Consider the following 14,086-nt stretch of genomic DNA (forward strand, 5'->3'; position numbering starts at 1 on the left):
CACCAGCAGGATACCGTATTACCTTCCAGTCACAAAGTAATCATCACACATGCTTTTGCAACATAGTTCTGTTTACTTCTTGCCACTATTCAAGCCTACCATGGGGATTGTCTCTTTACAGAAAGACACGCAAGCTGTAGCCACCTGGATCACTATCACACAGCATTCATCTCTTCCAGTTGCACAGGTAGATAATAGGGACGTTATATTCTACTGCAGGACAAGTAGGGGCAAGATCTTTCTTTTGTGTCATCAAGCAGACTGAACTGATGCATCAGATCCCCCTCTCTAAAATGCAAACCTGGACTATGGCATGGCTTGAGAAGCAATTTACACCTACATCTACAGATCAAAGACACTGGTTTTCAGTTTGTTTTCTTTCATGAACAATACTGCGTGAAGATATTGCTTGTTAAGGAGACCAACAAGAGGAAAAAACACAAAAATGCATATTTTTTTTTTTGCTAGATACATAAATCTTAATTACTATCATGCAGCTGAAATAGCTTCAAGTTTCTGGACACAAATCTTGCTTCATTTGTCTAATAAAAGTTTTACCATTGCCTCAGCTTCATTCTAGCTGGCTCTTCCCTGCAGAATTTTTAAAGACCTGTATCAGACCTTAGTGGTATCCAGTGAAAGGACAAGAGGCAATGGCAACAAAACAGGAAAAACTCCATACAAGCATAATTTAATTAAAAAAGCAAGTGTGGTCAAACACTGGAACAGGTTGCCTGGAGAAGTTGTAGAACCTGCAGCCTTAGATATACTCAAAACCTGGCAGTACTGAGCAACCTGCTCTAGTCAGCCTTGCTCTGAGTCGAGGTCCCCTCCAAGCCCAATGATTCTCTGAAGCAGGAACAGCTCTATGGAGATACACTTTTCACGCACATTACTAGGAAAGATCCTCCATATCTTTAAGAGGTGAGGAGCCTGCAAGAAGCACATACACCACACAGCTGTAGTAGTTGACTTTATTACCAGCAAACAGTACTATGTACATACATATGGGCACAATATAAGGCATATCTGTTTACCAATTAGTAACTTTAATTTCCTGAAGCGTCCTGCAAAATGAGCAGAATTTCAGAGACAGAAAAAGACACAGATCTGAAAGAACAGTTAAAACAAATCTTTTCTTCATCAGTCTGAATTCTACACCTCACAATCTGTCATATCTGTAAGGCTATTTTTAACATGCTTGTTTGACCCATTGTTTCTTGCTCATCATTAGCAAAATAGTTCTATGTAAACTTTTCTCAAATCAGTAAATCACTAAGTGTATGGACAAGGGAAATAAAAGTAGCTTTAGGCCATCATGGGACTTTTTAAAATAAAAAATCACCCTTTTCTTTATACTGTCTGCAATTTATTTCATACCAGAGAACTTTATAGTCATAGTTTGTAGGTGTTGCCAATTGCCAGTGGACTACTGTGACATGAGATAGGTTTAACCAGCATGTGCAGAAATGGCATACATTTAAGGTATAATCTTTTTTCTTGTTTGGGATTTACCTGAAGTCATGGTGTCGCTTTCAGTTTTCTTGGGGTCATTGTCAGAAAGGGCAAGGCTTCCTCAGCCTACCAGAGGACAGTCCAAAGAGTAAAGGGAAAGTAAAACAAGTCGCTGTAGGCACAAGGCAACCTACTGCCCAATCCAGAGGAATAAAACATGATTCTGTTACTCAGGCTGGAGCTGTAGAGGTCCCACTGACTCCAGTTCCATCAGCACCATTCCCTTCTGAAATAATCCCAGGAGAAGCCCTGATTATACCACGCAATACCTTTGCTTTTAGTAGCTTTCTTGGCAAGATGTTTGATAGCCTACCTAGACTGTTCGTCTTTTAAGCATACTCCACTTAGGAGGCAAAAAGTTAAAATTGTTCCTAAAATATTGCACTTAAAAGGTATGTAGAATTCTACTACAAAGTTGCAGGCATAGTATTAGCTTTTAAAATAAATTAGACAAAAAGTCAATTAGCAGCACAAATGTCATTTACATTCAATCCTTCCCACCCCAACCTCAAGACATGCATAGTCGTCTGTGAACCCTGAGATCGCCAACCTCCCCCAAACTAATACATTACATTCATTTTGCACCAACAGAGCACATTGTCATTGCATAAAACTTCCATTTGTATAATCTTGAATCTGTTGGTTCAGGAAAGTCTTGAGTTCCTCAATTTACCAAGGAATGGTAATGGCACTGGTAGTACAGCCCCTCCTCGTGGTCCAGTGAACGACAGAGGTCAGGTCCATTAGAGGCTCTCCTGGCTCCCAGCCAATCACGTGATGTTTCTTGGTCCCATCTCCCTCCCCCAAAAGTACCAATTATTAATTCGTGAAGCAGAATGGTATTTAAGGCATTATAATAGACCACCAAGGGAACCTATTTCAATTAATCTATTTCCATAATGAGGTAGAAAGAAAACAATTCGTTGGATAAAAAGTTCAGATGAAAACAGTTAAAAGCTAATTAAAAAGCAATTTCTTAAAAATTGTTACGAACTAGAAGTGAGGCACCTTAAGTTCACAGCTGCTACAGAAGCAGACCTTTACTACCACCACCTGTAACAAGCTCTGCTTTTGTGTTGCTGAATTTTGAGATATTTTCAGTCCTTCTTCCCACGACCTTTGAAGTTATCCATTAAATTGTAGGCCCCAACAAATTCCGCAAGGAGAACAGAAACTTTCACTGGCAGGATGCTGTAAGGCAGAGGAGTAGGAGAAGAGGAGATAAAACCAGAACAGTTTAGAACAGTTGTGCAGTTTTATCACAAACCATTTCACCTGGCTAATACTGGCAAAGAAAGTATAGTCTCCAGAATACATTGCCACTGGTCCTCTACTGGCCCTCTCAAATATTGATTACACTCATTTGGCTGCCTTCGTTGTTACCATAGATCAATTTCCTGGCTCTTGCAAGCCAGGCTGGAAGTGCTCTATAGCTGGGGCAAGAATGCCAGAGGGGCACTTCCTGAGGGGCTGGCCCAGCCTCTAGAGCCTGCAGTGACACCACGCCCCAGTGGAGTGAACAAGCCAGTTAGACATTGCTCTGTGGTCCAAGGGTAGAAGAAATCCCTAGAAACTAAATTAAAAAAGAAATCTCCAGAAATGTGGAGAACTTAATGAGAATGCATATCAGCAAGTAGAAGCCTAGTTTGCATTTTTAGTCAGAAGTCTTCAGTCTGGCCTGAAAAAGGGGGAGGAAAATAAGGAAGGATATGACTTACTTTTTCAGAGCAAAGAAAACATACAGGCTGCGTGGTATGAACAAGATTTCTTGGTCTCGTCGAATAGCAGTCATTATCTTTTCAGCCACATACTCTGACTCTAAAACAGGAAGCAGACGTGACCACCTGAAAGAGAAGGTGTTTTCTTATAACAAATTTCTTTGGATTCACAAAGAAAACAATAACATTTCATGTTTCAGCTAAAATTAATAGTAAAGTACCAAGGGCTTTTGTCACTTAGGTTGCCCAGTCACTGAAATGTGAGGCCCTAAAGATAATAAAAGCAGAGCAGAGTCTAGCTTGTAAGAATCGTAAAGGAAACAAACATGAGCACACAAGCATGCATAATGTGGAAATTGCATAAAAAGATCACAACAGCTTACTCACTTGGTCTGAGCGCCATCAAACATTCCTGTGTTTATGAAATAAGGACACACAGTTGTAGTTTTAATACCAGTCTTTCCCAGACTTCTCATCTCTATGTCAATAGACTCCGCAAAACCAACCGCTGCAAATTTACTTGCACAGTAATCTGTAAAATAAAACAGTAATTGCAATTAAACATTTTAGCTTCTTAATTAAACCTTACTACACAGGTTCAGTGAGTCCTACCACTGAACGTGGTCACAAGAGCAGTAACAGTATTTGACAGACTGAGGACAAAACTATTCAGTTTTTATGGTGTGCAACACCAGCACTACATTATAGAAACTATACACATACTACCTGCAGAAAATTACTGTCAGATAATAACACTTTACAACGGAGTAGGAGGCATTTCCATAGGTTACTAATAAAACTTGTTTGATGTGATTCATTCTTACTTTCCTTCTACTAAGTTCACTGTTGTAGATTGGCAGACAGTTTCCCATCACATCTCTCTCACCTTCTTGCTTGCTAATGAACAACAGCAGATTAAATTATCTTTTCAAACCAGGCCTTATCATTGCTTAAAAAGCTAGTTCATGGATTCAAACCCAAGCTTTCAAAACTCTCTAATGTGGTTTCAGCTTGCATCACAATTTGTCTTCATTATCACTGCCTTGAAGCTAGATTTCTTTTACTGCTATGCCACTTATTTCATTTTCCTCCCCACTTTGCAGGCACTTTCCAGGAATTCATTCTGAATATGCCCTGATCTCAACACTTTCACTGTGTTCTCTTGAATGAATGGCAGAGAGAATGCAAAGTGAGATATCACACATCTACCACTGTACCACATCTGGATTTAGTAGTTTTTTGAGTTAGGGAAGCCTACACAGGACCCTGCTTAGCTTGAGAACACATCTGCAAAGAAGTGGTCTCTTTCTCATGAAATACCTTTAGGTTATCTTTCGAAACTGAGAACCACAGTGTTTGTTGTTAAAGTTCTGCATGAAGCTTCTAGATCCTCTTATTGCCTTGTCACAACACTGCTGAGCATCTTGAAAACCTTTTGAAGGATTGCTCTATTTAAGGTCAGCTGATTTGGAAGTATCACCATTTGCTTTATCTATTCACAAAGACTCAGGAACTCAGAATTAGGACTTTAAAGCACACTAATTGTCTAAATGAACATTAGCTTCAATACACTACCTGCAAGACGATTGACTCCAATCAGTCCCGCTGAGCTTGCGATGCTAACCAAATGTCCATGGTTAGAGGCTATCATTGCTGGGAGGAAGGCTTTGCAAGTCTGCAACATAAGTCAGAGTTCCAATGAAACATTTTAGCAAGTAAGCTACCTGCTAGAATATTTTGAGGATTTTACTTAAAGTACAGGCAGAATTTCCCTATAAGTAAGGTGTCTTCTCCACACCCTCCATTATACAAGTGGGGAAAAAAAAACACAGGAATTTTTTGTTTGAACTCTTAACCTAAGCTGGAACCTTGCAGGTCCTACCAGTATTGTATTGTTTTCCCCTCAACATCAGCGACAGATGTTAATTTGCTGAGAGGTAAAAACACAGCTTCAGCTAGCTGTTATTTTTTTTTTTTTTTACCGCAAAACTCAGCACTGTATTGTTTCAAATGGACATTAAGCCCTCACTACAAATTTTATAAACCAGCAAAAATTCAGATTTCATGTCTTCCTTATATTAAATTTACTTAATCTTTGTGATTAAGTTTATTTATGAAGAAACTGAAGCATGTTTTAATATCCTGTTTGCAATTCCTTAATGGTAAAAACACTGTATAGTGATCATTCTTTCCTGAAAGGAAGAAAATTATTCATTTTGGACAAAAGCCCCACTTACTTAGCATAAGAGCATCGTCTGAACATGTGGTATTTCTTACTAAAACTATCATAACCACAAAGCAACTAGAACAATAACAGAATTGAACACTTCTGTTACTAGAGCAGCAACCTCTAGGCGGGGCCTGCTTCACATCAATGAATATTGAGGGATATCGCATCTGACTCGCCTCAGAATTTAGCAGATGGCAACCTTCAGTTCTTAAGAGCATTTGTAAATGCTAAGCAGTTTTGCTTCCACCTACCTACCCAGAAGTTCCCAAAGGATCTATTCTCCCACCTTTTTTTAAATCTCAGACTGCAAGGCATAGAAAATTTCTTGCATTATTTTTTACCGAACTGATGGGAGCTCTATATCCTTGCATATTTTACTCTATTCCAAAAGGCAAAATTAAAACTGTAAACATATTAAGAAAATGTTTTAATATGTATCTATAAGGAGAGCATTACCCAGAAGTGTGCCATTGTGTTCACTTGCATAGTTTTTTCCACAAGCGAATCTGGAGACTCGATAAACCTTTTCCCAGTTACAATACCAGCATTGTTGACTAGGATGCTAACGTCGCCAACTTCTTTTTTAACCTAAAAGAAAAGCCTTAAGATTATTACGCAACAAATAAAGTGTAACAAAAAAAATAATATACAGAAATAAGAAACAGAAGCGTTGCACATCACAACCAAGGTGAACACACTAATCCAAATCCCTTGTATTCTTGCATGTTCTCACCTGTTTGGAGCTCATCTCACCACCGGACTTTCCTTGGAGCCCAGCAGTCTCGCAGCTCCAAGGGTGCCTCTGCCTTCAGTACCTACAGTCCTTGCTATGACTGTTCCAGCAAGCCCCTTCTGCAGAGACCTTTGCTAATACTTGTATTTTGATATGTGAATCCAGTCTTAAAACCAATGGATGATTCTGTTTTTAGGGCCATTTCCATGCCATGCTGTGAGGCACAGTACATAAGTTCTCATGCTAGGTGAGCTAGGAACTACTTACTAGCATTTTAGTAGTTTGGATATTTCAAGATTCCCAAGGTTCCACTTCTTCTGACTGCAATTGTTAGACACTAGCAAGCATCACACAGCAGCTTCTCCGCTAGCAGTAGCTTCACGTGTATGCCATGAGTGTTACCCTATTAAACCACACCTCCCAGCACCATTCTGGAGGAGCAAGGGGAGTTCCCTACTATGTGGGGTTAGAATGAGCAGTCACTTTTGATGATAAATATTCCACATATTTATAAGCAGTGAGAAAAACAGCCTAGAAAATTAATTTCTACCTTACAACCATCTCCTTTATTCAAATACCTTGATTACTTCAAGCCACTTTATGGATCAGGAATTAAAAAGTTTTGTGTTTTTTTTTTTTTTTTTTAAAAAATTATTTTCCATGAAAGCAGCCTGAAAGAACACCACAGTTGCAGTGATGTTACATCTCAAGGTAATACAAGAAGTGAGACAGTCCTTGGAAGGACACTAGTTTGTTACAAAAATTACACAAAAGCTTTAGGGATCTTTTATTTTGTCTTCCTTATAAAAGGAAGCTTTTATTCAGGCATCTGCACTTTAGGTGAGGGAGTGAAAAAACACACGCATTCACAGAATGCAAAAGCCTTTGGAGCCTTCCGGGGCAGGGCATGGTGCAGAGGCTTTGTTTCTAATTTATTTGCTTTGATTCTAACACCAAGCCAGAATCCTTTTGAAATGGTTCCAGAAAATAAGTTGGCTAAACAGTAACCTCTGTGCATGTAGTTCAGTAAGAGGAAGCACAGTTCTTGTTTTAGCTCCAGAATGAGAGCTTCCAGGAATAGACTCACCTGACAGGACAACTATAGGCCAGCTGATATCATCAAGATATTGTACCAGCACAATTAAAGTATTTAATGCAGTATTTCAAGTACAGTTCATTAATCTGAGCTATCCAGGAAATAGGAAGTGAGTTCACTACTTCGGTTGAATTTGCACCTTCAAGTGCTAAAACAGGTGGTGATGAGTGGATTTGGGAAACTATGTTCTTATGCCCTCTAGCCACCCAGCTCCCGATCACAGGAAATTCATTTCTTGATGGTATCTCATCTCCTCCATAAATACATAAAAATGACTGAGCAGACCACAGAGGGTAGGGTAGCCTGTATAACAGTAAAGAATTGAGTTCACCATTTATTCTCTTAATTTCCCTGTCTTCCTTAAACTTGTTCCAACTTCTCCATGTTCATTAAACCAATAAGTGTTATTAAGAAAAAAAAAGGAAGTAGCCTTGGTAGGATTTTACAGAATAGCTTTGATATAGCTCCCTGAGCCGGAGCCCCTCTCCACCTTGGTCATTCCCCCTCAAAGTGCTGTCATATAACAATTAAAATATTTCTGAAGCAGTGCCACATGATCTTCGCAGTCAGCCTTAGATGAGCTGATCCAGTCACCAACGTATGCACTCCTCATTACAAGTAAAAAATGAGTCTGAGTTCAGAGACAGGCAGTAACCATTAGTAAATGATGCTGCAGTACAGGCTGCTGCCTCGGGTCAGAGGATCTTAGCAAACCTGGAAGCATGGACCCATACCCTAGGGTCTACCCTTTAGGGAAAATAGATACTTGAATAGACAATCATGCTGTTATTGTGCACAGGCACGGATGTGGTGCACAGTTTATAACTTGGAGCTTGAGGCATTCAGGTTAGAAGGAGATGAAAACATTGTCAGACAGCAGCAAATAAGAACAGCCTTGATCACCCAATTCTAGCCAGGGGCAGAAACCTGAACAACCTCTTCCTTTACTCATGTTTAGGGATCACTGTCTCTACCAAGCTTTCCAAAATATATTCACACTTGGGAGAGAATTCAAAGCAGACCCGAGCGCCTTCACGCAACCCAGACAAATGCTTCCAGCTTCACAACACCTTTGGACGTGCTGCTTCCCTGCTAACCAGATGTGGCAGCTCCTCGCTCAGAGGACTGGCTGTTTTAATCCCCTTCCCCTCTCAGCTGAGTGGTTTAGCAGGGCAGGGAATGTCAGCCTTCCAGAACTGTAAACCTCTCCACCGTGCAGAGCAGGAAAGCACGTTCTGGGTGTTTGTTTTAAGCCTAGGTAAGCTGAGCATTATGCAAACTGCTGATCTGGTTAAGCATCTTTTTCAAGCATAAGCGCTATTTCCTGTTTGTTTCTGCATTTACATTTACTCTTTATGTGGGGAAATTTGGTAGTGACTAATTCCCATGAATCACGGGCAGCATCCTGAAGTATCTGCTTTCTATGAAGGGAGCCTCCCCCCCCCGCCCCAGCTGCCTCCAAATTTTGGAAGAAAGCACTGGGCGTTTTATAGGCAACACGAAATATCACCAGGAAGTGTTTCTGCTGTGCAAAATAGCAACAACAGAAAAAGTTCTTAGGAAAATGGAAAACTGGCTGCAAACTGTCGTGTTGACAAACAAGCAACAAAAAACAGCACACGAGCAAGCCAGTAACATGTAAGGGACCCTGGAAGTGAATGTGAGCCCAGATGCAATCTTACAATGTGATAGTTCTGAAAAGGCTTCTTCCCCATAAATTCAAAGCCCCCATGCTTAAAGGCTAGCTAAACTCTGGGGTAGGAGGAGTAAATCAGAGAAGGCCACACTCCTTTTAGGGCTGGTAGTACTTCTGCAACAGGGATGTTATGAACACATCTTAAGGCATAGCTCTTGGTACAGGACAGTAACAAGGACACTGCATACCCAGCATTTTTGGTTTTCCTACTGAGGTGACTGGTCTGTTTGGTCTCTGTGTGACTGATGAAGTACCCGAAGCAGGTAGTTAAAGATCATTTCATTTTGACGTTGAAACTGTTGAAAATATGATGGGATATTGCTTTGCATGGCACAATGTGTGTGAATTTAATTCCCTATGGTCTTATACAGCTCCAAGTTATTGTATACAGCTGAATCACAGGAAAAGCAGCCCTGGAGCAGTCCTGCCTCATTTTGCAAAGGGGGAGGCAGCACTCTGAGCCAACACCTACTACACAGCAGTACATAAGCACTATTAATCAGTATTCGATGCTGCTATGGTCTTACTGTTGCTAATAAGACAAGAAAGCTTTCAGTGTGGTTCTGTAACAGCTGTCAGCAAAACACGATGCATCTGAAATAACAGCGGTAGTGTGTTCTCTTCCCTGTGGATCAGCTGTTAGTGAACTGCCAACATAATTTTGTAAAGAGAGGAAGGAATCATGCACTGACAGGTTATGGACCCTTTTACCACCTTCTCACTCCTGTCTCCCTCTGCTTTTATCATCCTTAACTCATGCCACATCCTCCATACTCAGCCAGAAAGGTTCTGCTGCTGCTTATCTCCAGAAGATGGGTCAGATCAGGTCTCTCCTTCATTCCAGTGCTCTGCCAACTACAATACTCCTTCCTCCTCTCCCAGCTCAGCCAGAAACAGTTACAGGCATGTGGTGAAACGTGCAACCACTCTGCAGGGATGGAAGACACACACCTCAGCCAGCAGAGCAAACCTGCAAGGGCGACTGCAGGCAATTGGCATTACCAAAAATCCAAGAACAATGGCGTGAGCCTCTAATAAGCTGCAAGTCAATTTACAAGCTTTATGTATCAGAGAGCTTGTTCTACGGTCATTTCCAGACAGAAGGAACACAGAAGGCTAGAGCTTCTTAAGCAGTACTTTAGGGGACAAAATAGGAACATTATTTCAGCCAACAGATGACAGCTGAACTTTTTTTTTTTTTTTTTTAAGAATTCATCCTCAGGCAAACACTCACTGTGGAAATTTTCTAGTCCAACAGTTAAGTTTAGCAACATCTTAAGCAAATGAGAACAGGTTGTTATAATGGAAACTGTTAAGCAATTTTAGCTTTTGGCATTTCTGCTAGTCCTGCCCAAGATATCTAACCACATGCTATATTTACAAAGCTCTTTAGAAAGGAAAATAATATTGAAGCCTTCAAGACATTTAATAAATCTGTTCAAGTGCATTTGCAAAAATCTACTCACAGCCAGGAAGTTTGTCTGAATTTGCTTAAGTCGTTAATCCCTTGTACAATGTAAGGTCTTTAGGGTTAACTTTTTGGAAAAGATTTCCAGAACATGAAATACTGCTTTAGCTTCAATAAGCTGACTTTCTGTATTTGCCAGTAAGTGCTTGCTGAGTATCTGCATGCATGTGAAGGCACCCAGCTGAAGTTATTGAAAGAACCAGATTTTTTTTTTATTATTATTTTTAAAAGGAACAAAAGGTATACAACTCTAAAAAAAAAAAAAATCTGTATTCTTAGAATGCATAGCACATGCAATAGATCAACTGAATTAACTTTAATCTCTTGCTTTGAAATGGCTAAAACTTCTATCACAAACGCTTTGGAATAATGTCAAAGCCACAAATGAGATACTTTACCTGATCTGCTACTCGGTAGACTTCCTGCCTTTTGCTGCAGTCGCAGATGTAAGCATGTACTTTCACCGCTCCATTTTCTCCAGCCAGCCTGCTTGTCTCGTGGAGCCCCTCTTGATTAATGTCCCAAAGAACCAGCGTGGCTCCAAGTTTGGCAAATTTTATGGATAAGAGTCTTCCAATTCCACTTCCTGCTCCTGTTATTAATACTATTTCACCACTAACACTCTTCTTACGTTTCGGCACAAACAAAAACACCAGCGACTCCAACATATAGTAAGTCGTAAGTCCAAGGACTTTGAGCAACTCCAGGAAAAAAATCATCTTGAGGCTATTTCTTCAGATATCTGATAAGAGACAAGCATTAGTAGATAAATCAGCTATAAAGAAGCCATGTAAACATTAATATTGCAGAGCTGAAAAGCATTTTCCAATTCATTCTATTTTTGAAACAGCACTCAGAAGCAGGCTAGAAAGTACATAGGCTTACTGCTGCATGTCTGACCCATTTATCCTGTTCTCCTTTTATTTCCAGAACATTTGTACTCCCCTAGAATGCAGGACAAATTGATTTACCATTTGGAAGAGATAGGGAATACCTGCCTTAGAAATAACCCATACCACACAACATGTGAGTTTCCAGCTCTACTCCCAAAGACATCCTAATAAAGTGGCAACAGTTGCCCCTTGAGTATCTGGAGCAGAAATAGCAATTACAAATCAAAACTCATAGCTTGATCAAATCGCTTTAGTGCTCAAAACCTATTACTTTAGGTCAGGATTTTTTTTTTTTTTTTTAGGACCATGGCTTTTTGTGCTTGTAGGTACCCCTTGTTGTCAAGCAGCCATGCAGATAGAGGTACAGTCTCAACTGTGTTGAAGAACTGCCAGCATAGGAAGCTTCAGAATACCGAAGATCTTTAAGTCTTCTTACCAGTACTATTATTTAATAGTACTATAATTACCAGTAATATCATTATGGTTCAAGTGCATAAGGCAGGCTCTCCTCAAAGTGTTTTACTTAGGAATGCACTCTACAGCTGTTGACTTTCTTCTTCTCACATGAAGCAAGATGTCACAGGCTTGAATCACATCTTCTCAGGTATGTGTTTACCTACACACTCCATACTCATCACAGCAACTCTCACAATGAGCAGGTGTTTAAGTCCTTAAAAGAACACTACCTATTCCCCAGCATATGAATACTATGCAAGAAAAATGTCCTTTTTTTATTTCTAGTTACAGTATAAAGGATTAATAGGCAGGTTTTTATCTCTAGGTACATTATAAAAAGATTAATACCTTCTTTCTGAGCCAAAGGTAGAGCATGCTGGTGCTTACACTTCAACCTTTAGCACTACATACCTGATTTGTTCACATCTTAGTTAAGACTGGTATCTATGTACATAGATAGCCATGTCTGACAATTGCCAAAAGATAAGTTACTTAGGTCTCAGCTATGCTTAATGAACTTTGCTCAGGGTAGCATTTGGATGTACATGTTGTCATGAGTCTCAGGTTTTGGTGCATGGGAAACAACTCCATTCCTGCAAAGGGACAGACAACTTCAAGGACAGAGCAAGTTAGTTCAGAAAACTTTACAGCGCAAGCATTAGGACATCTTAAACTATTCCAGTAACAGGAAAAAAAAGCCAAAACCATAGTGGGTAGGGAAACAAGTTCCTCTTTCTGCAGATTAGTTACAGGGTAAGTGTTTTCTGTTCTCAGTTCCTTTTAAAAGGCTACAGAGCACTTGCAGGAGTTCTAGCACAGGGAAAAAGAGACAGTAAAACTGATTCTGGAATTTCTTAACACACAGTAATATTTTCCTATAGACAGTAGTGACATTTGCTGAAGTAGACTCTCACTGCTGCAGAAGTATAACAGATATATGCAAAGCTAGGGTTATATGGAAGAAGTATTATTAACTTCCATATGCATAAAAAACAAGTTTCTAGAAACTTGAATTCTTTGCTGGGCGTAAAACAGAAGCAGTAAGCCTTCACAGTAGATGCAGTTGCTGAATTTAGCTTCATCGCACTAACTTAAAGCAATGCACATAACACACTTCATTTGCACAGAAGAGATTGGCATCTCTGGAACAGATACCAGTGTTTCAGGGACCGCGATGCAGTCCTTAATCCTTAAGGAAAAGGCAACTGAGGTAGCTGCCTTCAGAGCAAAACATACAGTTTGATCTCAAAGCAGTTTGCATTGGGTGCCAGTAATTTATTATAATAATCAGCTATTGGGCCTGTCTGGGGCAGAGGCACACCAGAGCTCAGGGAAAAGGCTTCCTTTCTCAGAGAAGTGCACTTGTTTTAGGGTACAGGCTGCTAGGCTACTCACTCCAGACCCCTCAGGAGATGCTAATTTCCCACTGCAGCTCCTAGCCAAGCTCTGGCTGGACCAGGAGTGCCCTGCTCTTGCTGGCTCACTGCACGGGTGCTGCCCAGCTCCCCCAGTACATAAGCACAATGCCACCAGCACAGAGTTGGTGCTGATGCTTCTCACTGAGCAGCTCCTACAGACCACCAGGACAGAGCCTCTGTTAGGGAAGGAGCCCCAAAACCGATCCTTCAACTCCAGGCACAGCGGCTGCCAAGCATGCACCCACCCCCAACCCCCGGAGGGCTGCAGCCCTCTGCACACAGCAACCCTATAAACCAAGGCAGGCCGAGAACCCCTTAGCACATCGCTATACGGTCACCACCCCACCCTACAGACACCATATCTCCCTATAGACCCTATCAGTCCTGCAGACCCCACCCCACCCCACAGACCCCACACCGCCCCGACGCCCCCTCCCTGGGGATAGGCAGCGCACCCCCAGCCCCGGGGGCAGCGCAGGGCACAGGTCCCCCAGTCTTAGTCCCACAGCACCCGGTACCTGGGCTGTAGGGGAGGAAGGCCAGGACCCACCGGGGAGCAGAAAGGAGCAGAAGAAGGCAAAGGGGAGCGGGGCGGCCCCGCCTTTATGCCGCCCGCCCGCCCCGGCTCACCGGATGCCCGGGGGCGGAGCGGGGCGGGCCCCGGCCTTCCCCGGCCGGGCTTTGGGCTCGGTTTGTGCTCGCTGTCTGACACAAGGGCTGGGATATCGGGGAGCACTGGGCAGCTGCAGCTTCGGAGAGAGTCCCTGCGAGCAGAGGACGCTCGGTTCCGCCGGGAAATACACGGCCGACGGCGTTTCTGTGGCGCTTAAGACCTCTATATCCCCCCTATCAAACCGGTGTGT

General features: G+C 41.6%; 1 protein-coding gene across 1 annotated transcript; it reads right to left on the minus strand.

The window, feature by feature from the left end:
- Positions 1-960: 960 nt before the first annotated feature.
- SDR16C5 (short chain dehydrogenase/reductase family 16C member 5) lies at positions 961-13,863 on the minus strand. The gene is made up of 7 exons (XM_084509856.1): positions 13,742-13,863; positions 10,855-11,198; positions 5,920-6,051; positions 4,809-4,908; positions 3,621-3,765; positions 3,234-3,359; positions 961-2,706 (listed from the first exon to the last, which is right to left on the minus strand). The coding sequence occupies exons 2-7, from the start codon at positions 11,173-11,175 to the stop codon at positions 2,613-2,615; spliced, it is 918 nt and encodes a 305-aa protein (XP_084365982.1). The 5' UTR covers positions 11,176-11,198; positions 13,742-13,863; the 3' UTR covers positions 961-2,612.
- Between the last annotated feature and the right edge of the window lie 223 nt (positions 13,864-14,086).

The sequence above is a fragment of the Aythya ferina genome, assembly GCF_964211825.1.
Source record: "Aythya ferina genome assembly, chromosome: 2".
In the NCBI taxonomy this organism is placed as follows: Eukaryota; Metazoa; Chordata; class Aves; order Anseriformes; family Anatidae; genus Aythya; species Aythya ferina.

Excerpts from the sequence above, each read along its gene's own strand:
- SDR16C5 (XM_084509856.1), bottom strand. The coding sequence starts at position 11,175 with ATGATTTTTTTCCTGGAGTTGCTCAAAGTCCTTGGACTTACGACTTAC. Across the intron at positions 3,360-3,620 it reads TTTGATGGCGCTCAGACCAA|GTGGTCACGTCTGCTTCCTG; the intron begins GTGAGTAAGCTG and ends CTTCTCTTTCAG. Across the intron at positions 2,707-3,233 it reads GTTTTCTTTGCTCTGAAAAA|CATCCTGCCAGTGAAAGTTT; the intron begins GTAAGTCATATC and ends TCTGCCTTACAG.